This window comes from Mustela putorius, unplaced genomic scaffold (assembly GCF_011764305.1).
Source record: "Mustela putorius furo isolate JIRA1106 unplaced genomic scaffold, ASM1176430v1.1 tig00003867_pilon_pilon_pilon, whole genome shotgun sequence".
Lineage (NCBI taxonomy): Eukaryota > Metazoa > Chordata > Mammalia > Carnivora > Mustelidae > Mustela > Mustela putorius.
In genome coordinates, this window is record NW_025422019.1 from 14786825 (window position 1) to 14806627 (window position 19803).

The following is a 19803-nucleotide window of genomic DNA, read 5'->3' on the forward strand; positions in this document are numbered from 1 at the left end:
CTGTCAAATAAATAAATAAAATCTTAAAAAAAAAAAAAAAGAAAAAAGACACAAGAGCAACACTGAATGATTTAGTTCTAACTGGAGCCTGGCATTACCTGGGAGGAGGAATGAATGACTTCAGTTTGGGATTCACAGGACTCTTAGGCTACACAGAAAAACTTAATGAAGAAGCAAGTCCCGTGTTTGCTTGGACCTCCTTTTTCTACCAAAGCACACAGAGTACCTTGGAGAGATCCAGACCTAGGAGGACTTAAATCCTTAACCTGACTTTAGGTCACCACACATCGGACAAAGGTGAGAATGCATTCCTTGGGTAAAGGCCACCCATTGAGAAGACTATAAACCCTCCCCCTTGAAATGGAAGTTAATGACTTTTTCTTACTGTCTTCTGGAGCTAATTATAATTACCTTCCTGGTAGGAAGTCAATGCTTTGCACTGATTTCTCTGGGGATGGATAACAGTTGTCCCCTTTGTCTTAAAGTCGCTTGTATGCTTCAAGAGTCAACTACTTAGAGCATAAATTTATTAAGGTCAGCTCTGCCTAGATTTCTTAATTTCATATAATACTGTGGCTTTTGGGGTGCCTGGGTGGCTCAGTTACTTAAGCATCCGACTCAAGCATCCCCACATTGGGTCTCCTTGTTCATTGAGGAATCTGTTTGAGATTCCTTCTCCCCTCTCCCTCTGGCCCTCCTCTCTCTCTTTCTCTTTCTCAAATAAAGAAATAAATCTTAAAAAAAAATATTGTGACTTTTATTATCAGATTCCTTCAAATCTTCATAACAAGATGGGTTGTAGACCCCTGATCCCATAAATTCAGGGAAAATCATGTGACATGATCTTTACCAGTGGGGTTTCTCTGCTTATCTTCCCAGGTACACATGCTTTTTAGCCAGCAAAAAACTTGGGCTACCCAGTGATTTCCACAAATATCTGCCCATTTTCATTTCCAGAGCCATCTCTTATATGTGGCCAGCTTCAGTTATGCTTAGATTTGAGGGCTTGTTTGCCATCCCAGCTGCTTTGCTAGTGTTAAAGATCTATGGAATGAAGACTATCAGAAGACAAAGACTGGTTACTTCATCTACCACTTACTATCCCTGGACCTCTTTATACTCCACATTGCCCAAGGTTCAAGGTCACACCCTTGAACGGTTCAAGGTCACAGCATGCAAGCATGACCTCATCCAGCTCTTCCATGTACCCTCAGTCTCATCACTGAGATTTTTATCTCACCAGGCCATTATTTACTTACCTTGAGCTTCTTATTCTCCATGAGTCTGCCATGCAGATTCAACCGCTGTATCTTCCTCTAGGCCTCTCTCTGATTGCAGCGTCCTTCCTCCTGTTTCCTAACCCTCAAGCCCCAAGTATCATACCTCTGACATATACCAAGTGTCATCCTTCTTAGAGGTATGGCACTTAACTCCCTAGATAGAATGAGTCTCTCACCTCTGTATTCCCAGAGAATGCTGTAGATACCTGTCTTATTGCCCTGACCACAGAGTACTATGGTACTTTTATAGGTCTCTCTGTTTCATTATAAACTTAGTTTTTGCACCTTCCTACAACCAAATCTATAATTTATTTCACAGTCATACTTCAAGAAATGAAGGAGATAAGTAAACATGTACATGATTCCTTAAGCAGAGGGGACTGTAAGGCTCCCAGCACCAGGGTCTGGACCACATTTGTGTATTTATCTCTGCATTAGGGAGGACTCAGCTAAAGAAATGCAACAAAAACAAGCAGCTGGTGCCCAGCCAAGAGTAAAAAACATGGCATACCTGATAGACCATTATATTAACAGTTTCTTCTTTTTTCTGCTCTGGAGGCCCTTGGCTCTTCAGTAGATTTCGTACTGTTTCTTCCATCCTGAGAAACAAACAAACACAAAATACATAAAGAATTTCTTTAAAGAAGGTTTGATTAAATGGGTCTATTCCAGTAAGGAGAAATATTTGTCCAGTATATTTCCTAAGCTGATACCTGGAAATCTATTTTCTCGTCTTTCTCTTTCATCCCCTATGTTAGGAATCTGTCACAAAGTCCTTTAAAATCATTCTTCAGAATGTCTCTGGGTTCTCTTTCTCTTTACCAATCAGGTCCCTATCCTTGGCCTCAGGCATCTGTTCTTACACAAACATCTCCCAATATCCAACTTCCCTTTCAATCATTCCCTTTTAATTTGACACAATGTCACCACATTAATCCTCCTGAAATACCACTTTGATTTCTTTAAATAAATTTTTGAAGTTGACGAATATTACACAAATGCATTTTCACTGTTAATACACTGTTACATCTTTCCATGGTGGTCTTTCCATTGTCAGCACACAAAGATCTACTTTATTCTTTTCAGCTACTTTCTGGTATTTCATGATATGAATGCACCGTAAATTATTTAACCCTTCCTCTACCGATAGAATTTAAATTACTTCAAGATTTTTACTCTTTTAAATAATACACATCTTTACACATACATCCTAGTACACATTAATTAGTATTTCTACAGATTATATTGCAGTGTATATTGTATATTATAATCCTATCTTGTCTCACATATCTACTTCCAATGCCCATCCCCCATTGCCCAAAAGGAAAGAGTAAAACAAACACACCCATTTCCATTTCCATTTCCAGACATTGTCTCATGTTGTTACTACTTCTTGAAATGCGAAACATCTTATTTCCAACCGTCTTTCAAAATCTACTTCAACAGGGCACCTGGGTGGCTCATTGGGTTAAAGCCTCTATTTTTTAAAGATTTTGTTTATTTATTTGACAAAGGGAGAGACAGATCACAAATAGGCAGAGAGGTGGGGTAGGGGGGCGGGGAAGCAGGCTCCCTGCTGAGCAGAGAGCCTGATGCAGGGCTTGATCCCAGGACCCTGGGATCATGACCTGAGCTGAAGGCAGAAGCTTTAAGCCACTGAGCCACCCAGGTGCCCCAATAAATAAAATCTTTAAAAAAAAAATCTATTTCAAGTTTCAGTACCAAAGAGACATCTTCATTGCCCCCCCCAATTTCTTTGAATTTTTATAGCTGTTCTCTTTATATCATTCATACTATCACTTAAAAATTCCCCACTTTAATGCTCAAATATCTCATGTATGTATGTTCTGTCTCCTGAAGTAAATTACAATATTTGGTAAAGAACCATGTCACAGATTTCTTATGTGTCTCCCTCAGTTATAGATCAAGTAGGTACTCGGCAGATGCTGTTACAGGAATGTTTTGTTAAGTCATTAAAAAAATTATTATGTAGTTACTCTGTGCCAGACACTGACCATGTATATTCTGTGTTTGAATGACTGTGTCCATGGGGTCCATCCATGAGGATACATGGACCAGACTCTTAGAAGGACACCTGAACTAAATTCAGTGAACACAGTGAGTGCTCTATTGCCCAGAACCTGAGTTGGCTATTTCTTCTAGTCCTATTCTGAAGCATGTATTTTACCATTTTGAAAGACTTGAGGGAAAGTTGACTGATCCAGTGTCTTTCTTTTACTAAGAGCTTCTAGCATGGCAAATTAAGGGCTCCAGGGGGCCAATGAATTCCATGATGTGGCAAGACCATTAAAGTACCCAAAGGAGTATATTTCAAAATGCAAACCTTTCTAATATGATCTAATATGATAGAACTACTCAGCAGCAGAGTGAGGAAATCACAGATAATCTGGGCTCGTCCAAATCCGACTGTAACTAGGGAAATTCTGCCTCCACAGGGGATGGCACTGAGACCCACTCAGGATTTCAGAAGACAGGGGACACCATTATGAGTGCTCAAAGAATGCTTTGTGACATATTTATGTGAGCTATCTCCTTTGCATCCAGCCAGGAGAGCAAAATCTGTTCCCTGTATTTTCACAAGTCTTGTGTTATTAATGATAACAACAAAATTAAACAGTACTTCCAACTTGTCAAAGAACACTCATCTATTAACCATTATAATGTATTCGTAAAAGATCCTTACATCTATGAAGTGGTTAAGAAAGCAGAGACACAGAAAGTTCAAGGGCTTCTTCATAGGAACATTATTAGTTGTGTAGATTAGGACTAAACCATTTTTCCTGACTGTGAGAGAGCAGCCTCTTTACAATAGGCCTTACTTACATCCAGGAAAATATTTAATCCATTTAATTAATTAATTAGTTTTTCGAAGGTTTATTTATTTATTTATTGGAGAGAGAGAGTGCGCACGAGTGGGAGTGGCAGTGGGAGAGGGAGAAAATTTGAAGCAGACCCTGCACTGAGCAAAGAACCCAATGCAGGGCTTGATCTAATGACCCTGAGATCATGACCCCAATGGAAACCAAGAGTCAGACACTTAACCCACTGTGCCACTCAGGCATCCCCAGGAAATGATTTTAAATGAAGAAGAATCTTAACTCTTAATGAAGAGTTACATTGGTGAACATCTATGGATGCTGAACCCCAAAAGGCAAAAACACCATTTCTGACCTGGGAAGTGCTTAAGGTCTGGTAGAAAAGATAAACTAAATTTATATTAAAAAAACAGTTGTGAAGAAGAGACAGATTCTGAAATATTAAATGATCAGAGCCAATTTCTAATATTTGATTTTACTATGTGAAAAAATAAAGACAATCTCTCCAATGGTAGCAGATTTTCCATGCTGTCTGCCAGATCTATCATCAACAAGAAAATAAATGATAATGGAGATGAGTTGCCCAAGATCAGGCAGTTTGTGCAGGACAGATCAAGGACTGGGCTCTGGTTTTCTAAATACTCATCTACTTTCTTCCCACCTTAGCACAGAAGCTGCAGGTCTTTCTTATTTTAATCTGGTTTTCATTCACTTATAAACTTTGTTTGTTTGTTTGTTTTTTAAATTTGACAGAGAGAGATCAGAAGTAGGCAGAGAGGCAGGCAGAGAGAGAGAGGAGGAAGCAGGCTCCTTGCCGAGCAGAGAGCCTGATGCGGGGCTTGATCTCAGGACCTGAAGATCATGACCTGAGCCAAAGGCAGAGGCTTAACCCACTGAGCCACCCAGGTACCTAACTTATAAACATTTCTTAAATGGGTCCCAAAAGTTAGACTCAGTGAAAATAAAATTTTGTCTTTTCTTAATAAGTTAAAATATAATTCCATCAGTGTATATCTTGCTGAATTATTCCTCTGTATAATTAAAGGTTCTATGAACAAGTTGTTAGATCAAAAAGAAAAACATCTCTTCACCCTTCCCCATTTTTCTTGGCTTTATATTTAAAAAAAAAAAAAGGAAAAGGAAAAAGAAAAAGAGAAAAAAAAAGAGGTGGGCAGGAAGTTGTTAGATTCTTAAGCAGCCAAGACCCACAGAAACACAGTGAACATTTTTTTTCTGGCACTATTTCATCATTAATTAAAACCAATTACATTTGTAAGCTACAGCTTGGAACAGAGTTACTGAGACCCATCCCAACCTTTGGTAAAAAATTAAGTTGTCTCATCCTTTCAGAACTTTTATGAATCTGGTCACAGGGAAAATATTCTGAACCTGATGAGAAGACATTATTATTTATTCCCTGATAACATCTTTTTTAAGCTTTCATTTAGCAAACATCTCTATTTATTTTCCTGAAAATCAAAGACTGTGAAACCTTATCTATTGTTATTTGATGCCTGCTGACATTTTACTTCATTTTATTATTTTGATAGCTGATGTGTGAGGGTTTGCATTACCAGTCTTCACACAGAACAATTCTATAATCTGTTTTCCAAAGGTGCCTAAAAATAAGCTGACTCCTTTTTCTAGGCCAGGTCTAGGCAGAAACTTTCTTTTTTCTCTGTTGTTGTTGCTGTTTTTGTTTTATTGCTTGTTTGTTTGTTTTTTAACTGATGACTGGTTTGACACCACCCTTAATCAATGTCTTCTAGTTCTCTTTTATGTATTTACTTATTTTTGGTCAGAACTGTGACTAAAGTCTTTTCTTCTCCTACATACCGGTCAAGTGGCTGGCAACTAAAAAGACATAGGCCAAAATTGTACTTGGAGAGATGTAGCAAGTTCTGAAGTATAGTATTTTTAAGCAGATAAGTCCTACACAAGTCAGAGAAAAGAAACTAAATTCATATGTCAATAGTGTATTTCAAATAGCACAGGTCTAAATGTAAGAGTTTTTGCCTAATGACACACTAGAATCTGATCAGAATGCTAGACTGAAGTGTTCTTTTGTGACTTCCATGATCAGAGACTCAGTTTAGCATAACTTCATTTTTGGTAGAAATAGAGGAAAGTAAAGGGAAAACAAGAAGCCACTCTCTCCAACTCAAACTGATAATTGATGGGGCTCTTTCAACTGGAAGCTGAACTGAGTCCCATTTCAAGAAATATTCTAATGGGTGCTCGCTGATTAATCACACAATACATTAATAATGAAATTAACAGTGAAATTACTCAATAGTCCCTCATTGACTTTTCTGTCAGAGGTTGCAAGACCCATTCATTTCTGCCTTGTTAATGATCTCTGAGTTTCTTTAGGTCCATGGCTCTGCCGTGTTTATTTTATCTCCAGCAACTGATCATAGCTACTTTTACTGGATCGGTGGTCTGTAAATTCCTTTTGAGTGAATGAGTGAATCTAACAGTTTCTTCCCTCATTCATTTCCGGGCTTCTTTTCATTTCCCCACAGACCTATATGTAAGTCTAAGTGGCCAGAGAGAAGTAGTGACAAATGAGAGGCATCAATAAGACTGGAGGGTACATCTTAAGCTGTGACACTTGGGGCTAAAATGCTGGCCTTCTGGTCATTAGCGAAACAAACCAACCATCTCCAAGAAATAGTAACTCCTTGCTCTTTTTGTCACCCTGAATGTGTAGTCCACAGTCAGCATGCTTCATGTGTAGCTCATTAGCTTAGAAGGCTGGAGCAGTACCCTAATGAGACCAGGGTTCTACATTCAGTCCCTAGCCTGGCTACCCTTCAAAGCCACTGGACTCCTGGCTGACTAACCTTTGTGCAGGCAGTCCACTGCTCCACTGGTGGGGCAGAAAGGATAGAATTATCTTAATGAAAAACATATTTTGCATGACCTCCCATATCATTTGCTTTCAATTTCTTTCTCCCATTCTACTCCCATTGCTTTGCTCAACAACCTATCTTACCTCCCCATTTTAATTGCAGTGCAAAGCTTTCTCCAAGCTGTGGAGTGGAGAGAAAAGCCGACTAATTTTCAATTCTAACAGGAAACTGTTCATGTGGAAACTTTGCTGGTTTAGTATAGGATTCTGCCTAACTGAACCAACTCGTTTCCTCAGAAAATGAGAGTTTCCTCACTTAGAAGCTACCACATCTAAGCATGTAAGCAGGGACAATCCCCAGGTCAGTTGTGACTTTGATGTTCTTAACCTGATCTCTGCTTATCCCTGCTGCACTGGTTAGAAAGAGTAAATCTACAGTGAAGATAACTGAAAAGTGCCCTGAAACTGAAGCTCACTCTGGATAAACGTCGGAGGGCTGGAATCTCTTATTTTTTTCCTAGATGATATATATTTTTAATTCAGTACAAATTTTGCAAGAATAATACTGTTGCCCAGAAACCACAGTGCTTTAATTCACTCATGGGGCTGCAACACCATTCATAAACAGATCGAAAGGTGCTAGTCCAATTTGAATTACTGCATCATATTCACTTCAGGGCCATGTATATGTGAGCAGAAAGTGCCATAAATTTTTCTGTAGGCAGGCTCCTGCTGATTCTGCACAGGAGCTCACTGAATGGGGGAAGGCAGACATGGAAAAGGAAAGGAAGCAGAGATAGGTGTTCAGGGAAGTCCATTCTCCAAGTGGAGTTGAAGGGAATTACCTGAATGTCAACAAGCAAATCTCAAATGTTTTTGCTTGACAGTGGTAGAACATGGAGTTCGATTTATGGATTCATGTGACTATAGAGTTCACACTCATCCAGAAAGAAAAAGAGACAGAGGGAAAAAACTACACGTGCAAGTGAGTGCCAGAAAGGAGTGTAGCTTGGTAGTTTCCACTGTCCTAGTTAACACTTTGAAGGCAGGGTTTGTGCTATATCCCAAGAATCCCCAAGAGGCCTACAAAACAGGTCACTTTCCTTGGGGCAACTGGGTGGCTCAGTGGGTTACAACCTCTGCCTTTGGCTCAGGTCATGATCCCAAGGTCCTGGGATCAAGCCCTGCATCGGATTCTGTTCAGCAGGGAGTCTGCTTCCCCTCTCTCTCTCTCTGCCTGCCTCTCTGACTACGTGTGATCTCCGTCTGTCAAATAAATTAAAAAAAAAAAGTCACTTTCCTTAATGGAATAGAGGTTTTATAGCAATAATTGTTAATTATTATGATGATCATGTTTTATTGCTACAAAATAGTTAACAGTTCATATAACCACCCATGTCTAGTCTCAGGAACTAACCTACTGAACTTCTAAATCTATCCTTGTTATGTGTCCTAACAGAATTCTTTGAAATGATGAATTTTCACAAAAAAACCCAGATGTAGTTCTTTTCAAAAATTTTCTTGAGTAGTCCAAAGCACAAACGTTCTTTGAGTCTGATATGACTCAGAAAAGACTTTGGATCGCCAGGATAAGTACTTTTAATATAAATGTATTATTTGGGAGATAGATCTTTATAGCTCAGTATTCAAATATTAGGGGAACTCTGAAGATAGCAGTTCAATTTATTATTGGCCCTCAGTATTTTTTCTTTTTGGCCACTGTTGATATGAAAAATTAAAAAAAATTGCATATAACATGAGAATAGTCACTGGATTTTAATCAGAGGCTATTCTGTTCTATAAAACTAATGTAGCAACTTGGAGCAGCATTTTTCCTATTTCTTAAAACGAGAATTTTATCATTTTACCTTAGTCAAAGAATAATACAATGTGGATCAGACAATCACGGTTTCTTTCTCAATATCCACTGGGCTCTTAGAAGTTTAAATACAGCAATATAATGATGTTGGATACTCAAAATGAGGCTCACCATGTTTCAGACCTTACATCTTTCTCTAGGGTTGTAACTATCTCCTCATTAGACAGTTATAACCCCAAAGAATACACCAAACAGATGATATTCTATTTTCTCATGCTTCAGGATCTGTTTGGTATTTGACCCAGAGAAAATTAATACTTGAGTGAAATGATTAGACCTGGTTCTCACTGGCAAACTCATCTTGAATTTGATTCTCATTTTTTACACCTTAAAGACCTTTTCTTCTTTTGAACCTTGACAAGTATTATGTCATTAAAGCTTACAGAGGTCGAACCAACAGTCACACTGGATCCAAATAATGTACAAAGCAGAACAGTAAGTAACTGGCAGCAATCTGTCTTTTTTTTTGGGGGGGGGTGAGTGTGTTGGAGAAGGGCAGGAAAATCCAATTGGCCAAAAATGGGATCAAACTGTAGTATTAAATTTTCTGGACAAAATGGTTCCAATTGATGTAAAGAAGTACATTATGAATCCACAAAACTGGCTTCTGTAGCTTCATGAAGGTCCGTAGGACATCCTTCATTGGGCTTGCTCTTTAAATCACATACTTCTCGTGACATTTGATCCACAATATTTCAGAATGGCTTCTCTCAAGCAAGCAGATATTACAAAAGCATAGTACAAGCAGAGAAGTGGTGTTCATCAAGTCTTCTCCCAACCTAACTCTTGCGGCATAACAGAGTAGGTATATCTCAGTTCTTGGTATTCCCTAAAGTGGCAGAGTTAGGTCTGGGGCCAGATAATCTTACCAGCCATGTAACTTAGGAAAAAAAATCACATTTTTTTTCCATTAAATTTATTTATTTTCAACATAACAGTATTCATTATTTTTTCACCACACCCAGTGCTCCATGCAATCCGTGCCGTCTATAAAAATCACATTTTCTGAGCTTCAGCATCCTTGTCTACAAAATGGGTGTTTCATGCCAGTTTTCCTTATCCCAGAGAGAGGTTAAGACAAAATGTAAAATGTTATATACATTGGTGCTTGTTTTTACTGTGGTTTTAAAGATAGTTCTTTCAGAAATCAAGACACTTTGAATAAGATCTTTTGGCAGTGACATGAGAAGCGCAGGGGACAGGCTCCTTGGGAGTATCAGCCAAACAAATTAGGACTTTACAGAGGCACCCACCTTCTTTGTCTTTTTTTCAGAAAGGGTAGAGATAAAGCACCTCTCCCCAAAAGTTTCAGACAACAACAGGTTTGGAGGATAAGCTACTGTATTGGTCATGATACAACAGGTTATGTTCAAGTAACAACCCTAATAGCTCTCTTACTTAAAAAATAAATTTCTTGGGCACCTGGGTGGCTCAGTTGGTTAAGCAACTACCTTCAGCTCAGGTCTTGATCCTGGAGTCCAAGGATCGAGTCCTACATAAGGCTCCCTGTTCCACAGGGAATCTGCTTCTCCCTCTGACCTCCTCCCCTCTCGTGCTCTTACTCTCTCTCTTTCTCTCAAATAAATAAAACCTTAAAAAAAAAAGAAAGTTCCTGATAAAAATTAAAAAATAAAATAAATTTCCTTTTTTCATAAGGTCTGAGCACTTCAGCAGTCAACTATCCTCCAGGGATAGAGTGACTCAATGTCCTTATTTCCCAAGACGGTCCAGTTTATCTCTGTTGTGCTGGCATACTTATTAACAGCACTTTTTTTTTTTTTACTCCCAAGATATCCTGGTTAGTTGCTAAATATTATAACCTCCCTGTCAACGGAATAACTCAAGTATTTAGGCTTCCTTACCTTTTCAACATGAAGCCTTCGTCATAGCTGGGAAAAGAGAAACTGGAGAATGTTGTAGGGATCTTTACTGCCTCAATCCAGAAGTGTCACTTCAATTTGGAGATGACTGGGCAGAACTAGTCACATGGACTAACTAACGGCTAGGGCTGGTGGTAAATGTATTTTTCTGAGAACCCAGCAAGGTGAAGAGAACCAGTTACTGGTGCTAATATTATGTCTTCCATACTTGTATTGTCAGAATTGAAGACATAGGTGGAACCACCTCCTAATGACCGCCTACCTTGCCTGTGTGACTGCGCAAAGTTGTCTCCAGGTGACACAGTGCCCAAACTCAAGAAAGACAAGAAGTATCTTGTTGGTTTCTTCTTACCGGGTGCTACTTATCTTCCTCTGCTAGGCAACTGAGTCATCGCCATTGAAACTCCTCTCACTTCCCAGTGAGGTACTGATTGTTACCCTTCTTTCATTCATGCCAACTTGATTGCCAGCCTTTGCAATTAGTCTCTCTGAGCATTCTGAATGACCCACAAATATGTTCCCCCTGATTAAGGAATCTTCAAACAAATACCTTCAAAGTCTGCTTTGCTTTGAAGAACACACTATCAAGCTTTAGCATTCCAGAGGCTAGTCATGTTGTTGACGCAGCTCATTTTATAGTAAATATCTATCAACATGGAAAAACAGCCTGCATGTGCACAAAACTTGTGTAACCTTCCAAGTTTTATTGGCAAGAAAATGGAATAGATGGTTTCTTTGTGGTGTTAGTGGATGGAGACATCTAATGTTTCACTACTCTTCACCTAATAGTCCTTGTTTAAAATATCATCACAATTTAAGGTATAGCAACAACAGGCATGTTTGATTCTTAGAAATTCTGAACTGAAGGAACTTGTCAAGATTTGGCAGGTAAAAAGTGAAAACTGGGGAAAAGAAGTCAATTTAAAATCTGCTTCTAGGCTAGATTAAAAACAAACAAAAAAGGAAGCATCAGAGTAATATGGCTTCCATATTACTTCCCAGAGTAACACAACACTGGGATGTCAGAAGAATGCATTCTGTCAATCATCATAATCATCTAGTATTTGGATAGAGATGTTTCTGCCAATTACCATAATGAAAAGGAGATTCACTGCTTTCCCTCCTTGCCTATCCAAGCATCCTTCAGGCACCAGACTAAACCCCCACTCGTACTGGCCCATAAATTCTGGCCCATAAAAGTCTCTCCCTAGTCCACTGAAAATTATTTTCCTGGGACATTCTGCAGGAGATAACCAAGAGTTTTGATTAGAAGTTCAGATTCCCAGGTCTACCTGAGACCCAATAAATCAGAATCTCTGGGAGTGGAGGCCAGGAAGCGGCTTCTTTTATAAGCATATTCTTGCACATTAACCCACAAGAATCTATATCTTATTCTTGTGTCTTCCCCAAACACTTACCCATATACTAGCTGGCACTGTTAAATATCATAAAAAATTTTTATGTCCAGGTTTCTTAGTTTCACAACTATTTTGTTAGCTTGTTAGGGGCTCCAGTGTGTATATCATGTCTTTGTCTTTTTAATTTTTATTTTCAAGATTTATATATTTGAGAGAGATAGGGAGAGAGAGGGAGAGAGAGAGAATGCATGTGAGTGGGACTAGAGGGAGAGAGAGAATCTCAAGCAGATTCCACGATGAGCATGAAGCCCAAAGCAGGGCTCAATCACATAGCCCTGAGATCATGACCTGAGCTGAAATCAAGAGTCAGATGCTCAACTGACTCAGCCACCCACATGCCCCTCATGTCTTTTTCTATTACCCAAGTCTTACAGTGCAGAATCAATTTATCCTTGGTGTGTGGAACTTCCCTAAATTGTGGAGTTACTTCATTTGGGGTATATACAATGTCGAAAAACAGAGGGAAAAACATATTTAGATGAAACTAATTTTAATTCCAATGGCAGAAAACTTAAAAATAACACCTGTGATATGAATAATTTTTCCCTCATTTATTCATGCACTCATTTACCACCTCATTCATTTATATATTCCTTTATTTGATAATCATGTTTACAATGTGCTTTGTGCTCTAATTAGCAATGTGAGTAAAGAAAAACTGCCAAGTGTGGGGTAGAGGCAGACCACCAGTTACCATACAGTGTAATCAGTTACAGAAGAAAATGCCATGGAGGTAAAGAGATATGAGGCTAAGAAAGACTCTTGGAAGGCATTGCTCCAGGTTAAACTTTGGGAAATGAATAAGATTTGGCTTGACAGAGAAGGGATTTTCAAACACAACTACTGATTTGGTTTGTCATTGTATATTGCTGATAATGAGTTTTCTTAATGAGAAATATACTTTAAACGTGTGCATACCAGTCTACAGGTCAACTGAAAATAAGAGTGCTCCATTTTAGTCTTGTATACGTGTTGGCATTTTATCAAATGGCAAAGCATTTTACATCATTGTTAGCCAGATCAGTTAAGGCTTTTCCAACTGAATTATGTACACTGAAAGTTACCTTCATTGAGTCATAATAGTTCATTAAACACATTTCAAACAATGTCAACCAGAGCCTCTAGGTAATGCTTCCCTGTCTCATTATGTTCCCTATACATGTATATTTTCTCCCAATAATTTGGGGTATTTAGGTTTTCTCCAGTATTTAGTATATGTCCTTCTTGGCCTGGGGTGTCTATGAGAAAACAAAGAACGGCCATATCAGAATATCTGTTGCTAAGAAAAAAAACAAAAACAAAAACAAACTGCTCTGATAAAACTAATACCAATAACTGTAAAATTCCCTGTTGACATTAAATAAAAGCCAATTGTCTTAAAGCATTTCTTATCATAGAATACAAGTTTTATACAGCACTTTTATTGCATGTTCCTGCCCAGTGAAATAGATGTTGAAAAATACAGTGACTTTAGGCCAAAATAGTGTCCATTTATCCTTGAATTGTTAATGCTACAAAATGAAAGCAAGGTTACTTGGAGGGAGAGAACGGAGAATCTATATATTGAAACTAACTTCAAAAAATAAGTTTTCTTTGATAAGTAAAAACATCGGAGACAGAAGGACATTTTTCGGATTTAGTGTAAAAGAAAAAAAAATAACAGACACTAAGCAAAGATAAACACTCAAAATCTGTCAAGTGATAAGATTTTTGAAATGTAATTGATGAGTGATAACATAGTTCACTCTTGAACAACACAAGGTCTAGGGGCACCAAGTCCCCCCAAACACACTGGAAAATCCACATATAACTTTTGATTTTGTGCAACTTAACTACTAATAACCTACTGTTGACTGAAAGCCTTACCGATCATAAACACAGTCAATTAACATGTTTTATATATTATACATACTATGTATTATATTCTTACATTAAAGTAGGCTAGAGGAAAGAATGTTACAAAGAAAATCACAAGGAAAATACATCTACAGTACTGTACTGTATCGAAAAAAATACATGTGTAAGGGGATCCATGCAGTTCAAACCCCTGTTGTTCAAGGGTCATCTGTGCCCTATGCTGATTTAACTACGTGAAAATACCATGACACCATGCATAGATATATACGATATTAACGGTCTTTTATCTTAAAGCTGTGCTGCCTTATAATGTTTAGATCTATGGTCAAAGTCCTTTTCCTGCTCCCTCCATACAAACACAAGAAACTGAGGACCTTGGCTTCCTGTCCATCCATGTGGTTTTATTGTCATATTGGCAGAGACTATAAGCCCACACGAAACAAATGTCAGAAACCAAGTACTAAGGAGCACATTAAACTTTCTTCCAATCATCCCTGACTCTCACAGACAAAGAAGAGGAGCACATTTAATTGTGAAGTGCAGAGACTTCTTCCAGATTGGGAAGGAGAGGGAAAGGGCTCCTTCTGCAGCCGGCTAGAACGTGGGTCCCCTAGGACTTAATTATCTCTCTCTTGTTAGGCTATAATAGGGGCTGTAAAATGATAGAGCAGTTTTTCTACAGTCAAGAAATTGATTAGTAAAGTTGCGTAACTCAAATGTCAATGTTCTTCTTATGTATGAGTGTGGCCCACAACCACAGCCTGCAACAGAAAGTTGTCATTATTACCCAAAGGTTAGTAAATGTAGCTATTTGGGGGCAGGAAGCACCTCAGTGCAGGAGGACGTTTGTTTCCACACTGACTTTGTTGCATTTTAGTGATGCTTATTTCCAGGTTTTTTACGTACATAGATTGGATGATTATCACTCTGTGAGAAACAATGCTGTTGTCCTTGCTTTGAAACACTATACTCTCTGGGGGAATTCGGTATGTTCATGATCATCTCAGTGCCAATGCCGATCAGAACATTAATAGATGTGGAGGCATCCGAGCCCTTTCTGCCACGGCTACTACCAGGACCCTGGATTCCACCCTTCCCCATGTCTCCTGGACCTTTGCTCCCAACCTGCCCTTTGGGCAGCTGTTCCGTCTCGTCCCAAGAGCACCTATTTTCATCAAATGTCAAACAAACTAACATAAATTTCCTCCAAATGGAAACTTCTGTTGTCTCACTCTTCTTTTGCAAATTATCCATCATCTTTTCCCTTTACCCTTTACCACCTGTAGTTTATCTTTTCTGTGTTCACGTGTTTCCCCACCAAATCCACCTCAACAACTGCCTTTAATCACACTTCTGTCCTGACAACCATGCTCAGCGTGGTTTCTCATCATCAGTGGACCTGAAATCACCACATTTAATACTGCTTTCAGAGTCCTTTGGGTTGAGCAATTTGCCTGCATTGGCCACCTCTTCCTTCTCAAAATTTTCGTTTCTATGACCTTTTTGACTACATTGTTCAGGTGCCCTTCCTCACTATCTGAGCACTCCCTGCTTCCTACTGGCATCTCCCTCTTCCACCACTATACCTCATGGCCAGGATCTCAATCTTTGCTCTCCCTCTCCTGCCTCTCTCTCTCTCTGTCCACCTTTCTTTCCATTTTCATCTGTATCTCTTCCTTTGCTTCAGATTTCCAAATCTAAATCTCTAAGCTTACATCTGGCTTTCCAGACTTTCTCCACTTGATGCCCCACCAGAACCTAATACGCATTTGCCCGTCACTACATTGTCCCTAGGCTTTAGCCCTGTCCTATCTTCTCTCTTGAACCCTGGGCAGCGTTGCCAGCCTCTCTTATGCTTTCCCCGCTGGCTCAGCAGCAGGAAGCCTGGGAACTGCTTCTTCCTGGACTCAACTGCCAGCTTTCTGTTTTGTGAATGAGGTGCACTCACAATATTTTGGAAGCTGAAAGGCAGCATATGTTTTTCCTCCCCTGCCAACGGTGGCACAGACCATGTGGGTCTGCCACAGTTGGCTGGACTCTGCGCTCCCTGTCTGTCACCTGTTTCTGGGCTGCACAGCTGCTGCAGTTCACATAGTTTCTTCACCTTTCACAGCATCAGCAACCTCCTTACTGGACCACAACCCAGCTTGATCTTGACAGCTAACAGAGGTACCCTGACTTTTGCTCCTTGAAGCTTCTGTTTGTCTTGCAGGCAGGTACTTCTGTGAATTAAATCCCTCTGCACAGCAAGTAGACTGACAGGTCTCTTTTCCTGACTGATACTCATATCATTATCCCTAGTCAGTTGGAATGAAGGGTCTGCAGCTTCCTTTCAACCATCTTCTCCTTCCCACCACTTCCCTAGTGCTACCAATTCTTTCTCTTCAATACCCTCTTCTTTCCTTAACCAATGTCCCTGCCTAGATGAGTTTTCATTTCCTGTTCTTAAACTTCTTTGAAAGTCTTCTAACCTGTTATCCTATCTAGTTAGGTACTTTACAATCCCCATCTGCTGTTAGGTAGGGATGGATAATCTTCTTCAAACAATCATTCTTATTGTTCCAATAATTTAGCTGAAAACCTTACATATGCCCATTCTTGCTGCATACAGGACAATGAGTGAACCACAGAGCAAGGCATTTGAAACACCTCCTTCTTCTTATGACCTTACTCCCCCCTTTTTCCTCTTCACATACTATATGTGAAGTCATTCCTGGCCATGTGGCATTCATTCTTGCAATATACCCCTTCGAGCCTCCAGACCTACTTCTTATATTCCCTTCTATAAGGGGACTCCCCTCCACTCCTAGCCAAGCTCTTCAAATCCTTTAAGAATCAGCTCAAATGTCACCAGAAATCCACATATCTGAATGGATTCCTGCAACATTCTGAACCTAACCTATATATCTCATCAGACTCTACCAATTTTTGCATCTCAACAGGTGTGCTGTCTCTGCAGGACATCACAGGTGCCACATAACTTTTATTTGAACTGTATTCTCTACAGTAGGCTTAAATCTCTGGTTTGGCAAATTGCAAAAACCAGGATAACATGAGAATGAGTTATTGACCATGTCTGCAACCTAGACTAGATATTAAGATCTGGGTATGAAGGTCTTACTGAAATGGAAAACTTACCTATTCGGTATTTAATATTGTACTCCAGTGAGCCCCCTAAATCTCTTTGCCAAACTACAGTTTTGCTGTGACTGCTGCTTGAAATTAGTGGATCATGAGATCACAAACTTTTCTCATGCATAATTTTTCCATTTCAAGACCTTCTGACTTATAGGCAAGATTCTAAATGTGTAAATGCATATATATATATGCATATATACATGTATGCATGTATAGTTGAAACCATATGAAAGAAATTTGATATTTAGTCATTTTTGATCTGTAAAATTAGTTTTATATGGTTCGATCTAATAAGACATTAAAAGGATTTTTGTTGCATAGTTACATTTCATAACAGGCTTTGCTTTATGTAATAAGGCATAATAAATGAGTGCACATAAAAACAGATACACCTCATGGGGAAGGCCTTTGATAATGAAAACAATAATGGCAAATACTTATTGTGCACTTACTGTATACCATCAATCGTGGTAAGAATGTTACATAAATTATCTCTTTCTCTCTCCTTTTGTTTTCTTATGATAACTCAGCTTTAAGCACCATTTGATGAAAGAAAAACCTATTGTTTGAAGTATCTGGTCAAGGTTACATAACTGCTAAGCAGGGGAAGAATTTGAAATAAGGAAGGCTGGGGCGCCTGGGTGGCTCAGTGGGTTAAAGCCTCTGCCTTCGGCTCAGGTCATGATCCCGTCCTGGGATCGAGCCCCACATCGGGCTCTCTGCTCCGTGGGGAGCCTGCTTCCTCCTCTCTCTCTCTCTCTCTGCCTGCCTCTCTGCCTACTTGTGATCTCTGTCAAATAAATAAAAAAAAAATTAAAAAAAAAAAAAGAAATAAGGAAGGCTTATTCTAGAGTTGCTACTTTTTACCATATTAAAAAAAAAAAAAAACTGTTTTTCTCCTGGAGTCTTTTTGTTTCCTTGGTTCCTTCTGGTAGTAGCAGGAAGAATGGTGAAGAGAACTAAAACTCAAGAAAGAACTCAAATGTCATCTCCTCCTCAAACCATTCCTTGTCCCCTGGGGTTTTGATCTGCTTATTGTATTTCTCTACAGTCCTTTATCTTTTTCCCCCATATGTTTGACTTAACATATATTGCCTCCTCTCATAAATCTATATACATAATTAATTTTCCCAATTCAACTGTAAAGCTCTGATAGGACAGTAAGTATGTCTAACTTACTTCATTTCTCAGAGCAATGGACAGTCACTTTTATTTCCATCCAAATACAATCCACCCATCCATCAATCAATCTAGTAATTATTGGGTGTTAACACTGCTGAGTGCAAAGAACACTAAGATAAAAGACCTGGTCTTTACTCAAAAGGAGCTTACTACTGGTGCCTGAATGGCTCATTCAGTTAAGTGGCTGCCTTTGGCTCAGGTCATGATCCCAGTGTCCTGGGATTGAATCCCACACTGGGCTCCCTGTTTAGAAGGGAGCCTACTTCTCCCTCTCCTCCAGCCTGAGGCTCTGCCTATTTGTGCTCTCTATTGCCCTGTCAAATAAATAAATAAAATGTTAAAAAAGAAAAAAAAAAGAGCTTACTACTATTTCATGGGGGCATGAACAAGAATGTCAACACAAACAACGGCCAAGGTTGCATACATGAGAAAGCAGAGTGTGGCAAAGTGAGACACCCAGCAACAGATGAGGAAGGTACCTCACAGTGAGATTTAAAGAACTGATACTGTTTGGGGAAAGCCTACAGAGGTAAAGGAGGATTAGCCAATAGAAAAACTTAAGACAAACATGCCCGGAAATAGGGAACAGTGAGTAAGTACAAAGGCACAAAAAAGCCTGGAATATTTTGATCCCTTTAACTGTTTGGTCTGGTTCAAAATAAGGAAATGGGGAAGAAAGTTGGGGGAAAGAAAGGAAAAAGGAAGAAAATACAAATTGCCCTTGAATTTTACAAAAATTCACACAAAAGCAAAAGCAGTGGTCCCAAGCTAACCAATAAAACCAGATAAACCCAGAGAATCTGTTCAGTGGCCAGACTGATGTCAATGACCTCAAGGCCCAGGCCTATACACGAGAGACCTTGGTATGTGGGAGGTAAAATAGTCAATATCACATGAAATCTGATGATTTAGAATGGATTTGGGAAAGTTGGAAACACAGGCACATACATAGCCCCCTTTTCATCACCACAAAAGATGATGAAAACAAAGATGGTCCTATTTCTACCTGCTTTGGTAACAGCAACTCTTTAGCTGAACAGATGGTATGTTTCACCAAAATATGATGGAAACAAATCTTCATGGGCCTTCTGTACTAAGAAATAATTTAGCAGCCTTCCCCAGAGGTGCATGTCCTTTGTCTAAATACAATATAAATACAAAAAAAAAACAAAAAAAAACAAAAAAAAAAACAAACAAAAAACAAAAAACAAAAACCAACCAAAAACCAAAAGCCAAAAAAAACAAAAAACTGGTCTTTTGGAATTCCTAACTAAATAGTCCTAATGCTATAGAAGAAAATTTGGTCTGACTACTATCCAAAATGAATCTTAACAAAACAAGAGGAGGTTTTCCAAGTCTGGACATGTTGCTAACAACATTCAGTATAAGGAAGGATATTGTCATATTTCTTAGAAGTATGCATCTAGAAGGTTTAGGAAAAGGATAGCTGACTCTGGACATAGAACAGAACTAATGGC

At 39.0% G+C, this 19803-nt stretch overlaps 1 protein-coding gene across 7 annotated transcripts in view; it reads right to left on the reverse strand.

The window, feature by feature from the left end:
* Window positions 1–19803, reverse strand: part of NCKAP5 (NCK associated protein 5) — a 971589-nt gene that overhangs the window by 316259 nt on the left and 635527 nt on the right. For all 7 annotated transcript variants that reach the window (XM_045066496.1, XM_045066499.1, XM_045066498.1 and 4 more), the window contains one exon: window positions 1792–1879. In XM_045066496.1, the coding sequence (XP_044922431.1) occupies window positions 1792–1879 (88 nt within the window). The remainder of the gene's footprint in view (window positions 1–1791; window positions 1880–19803) is intronic.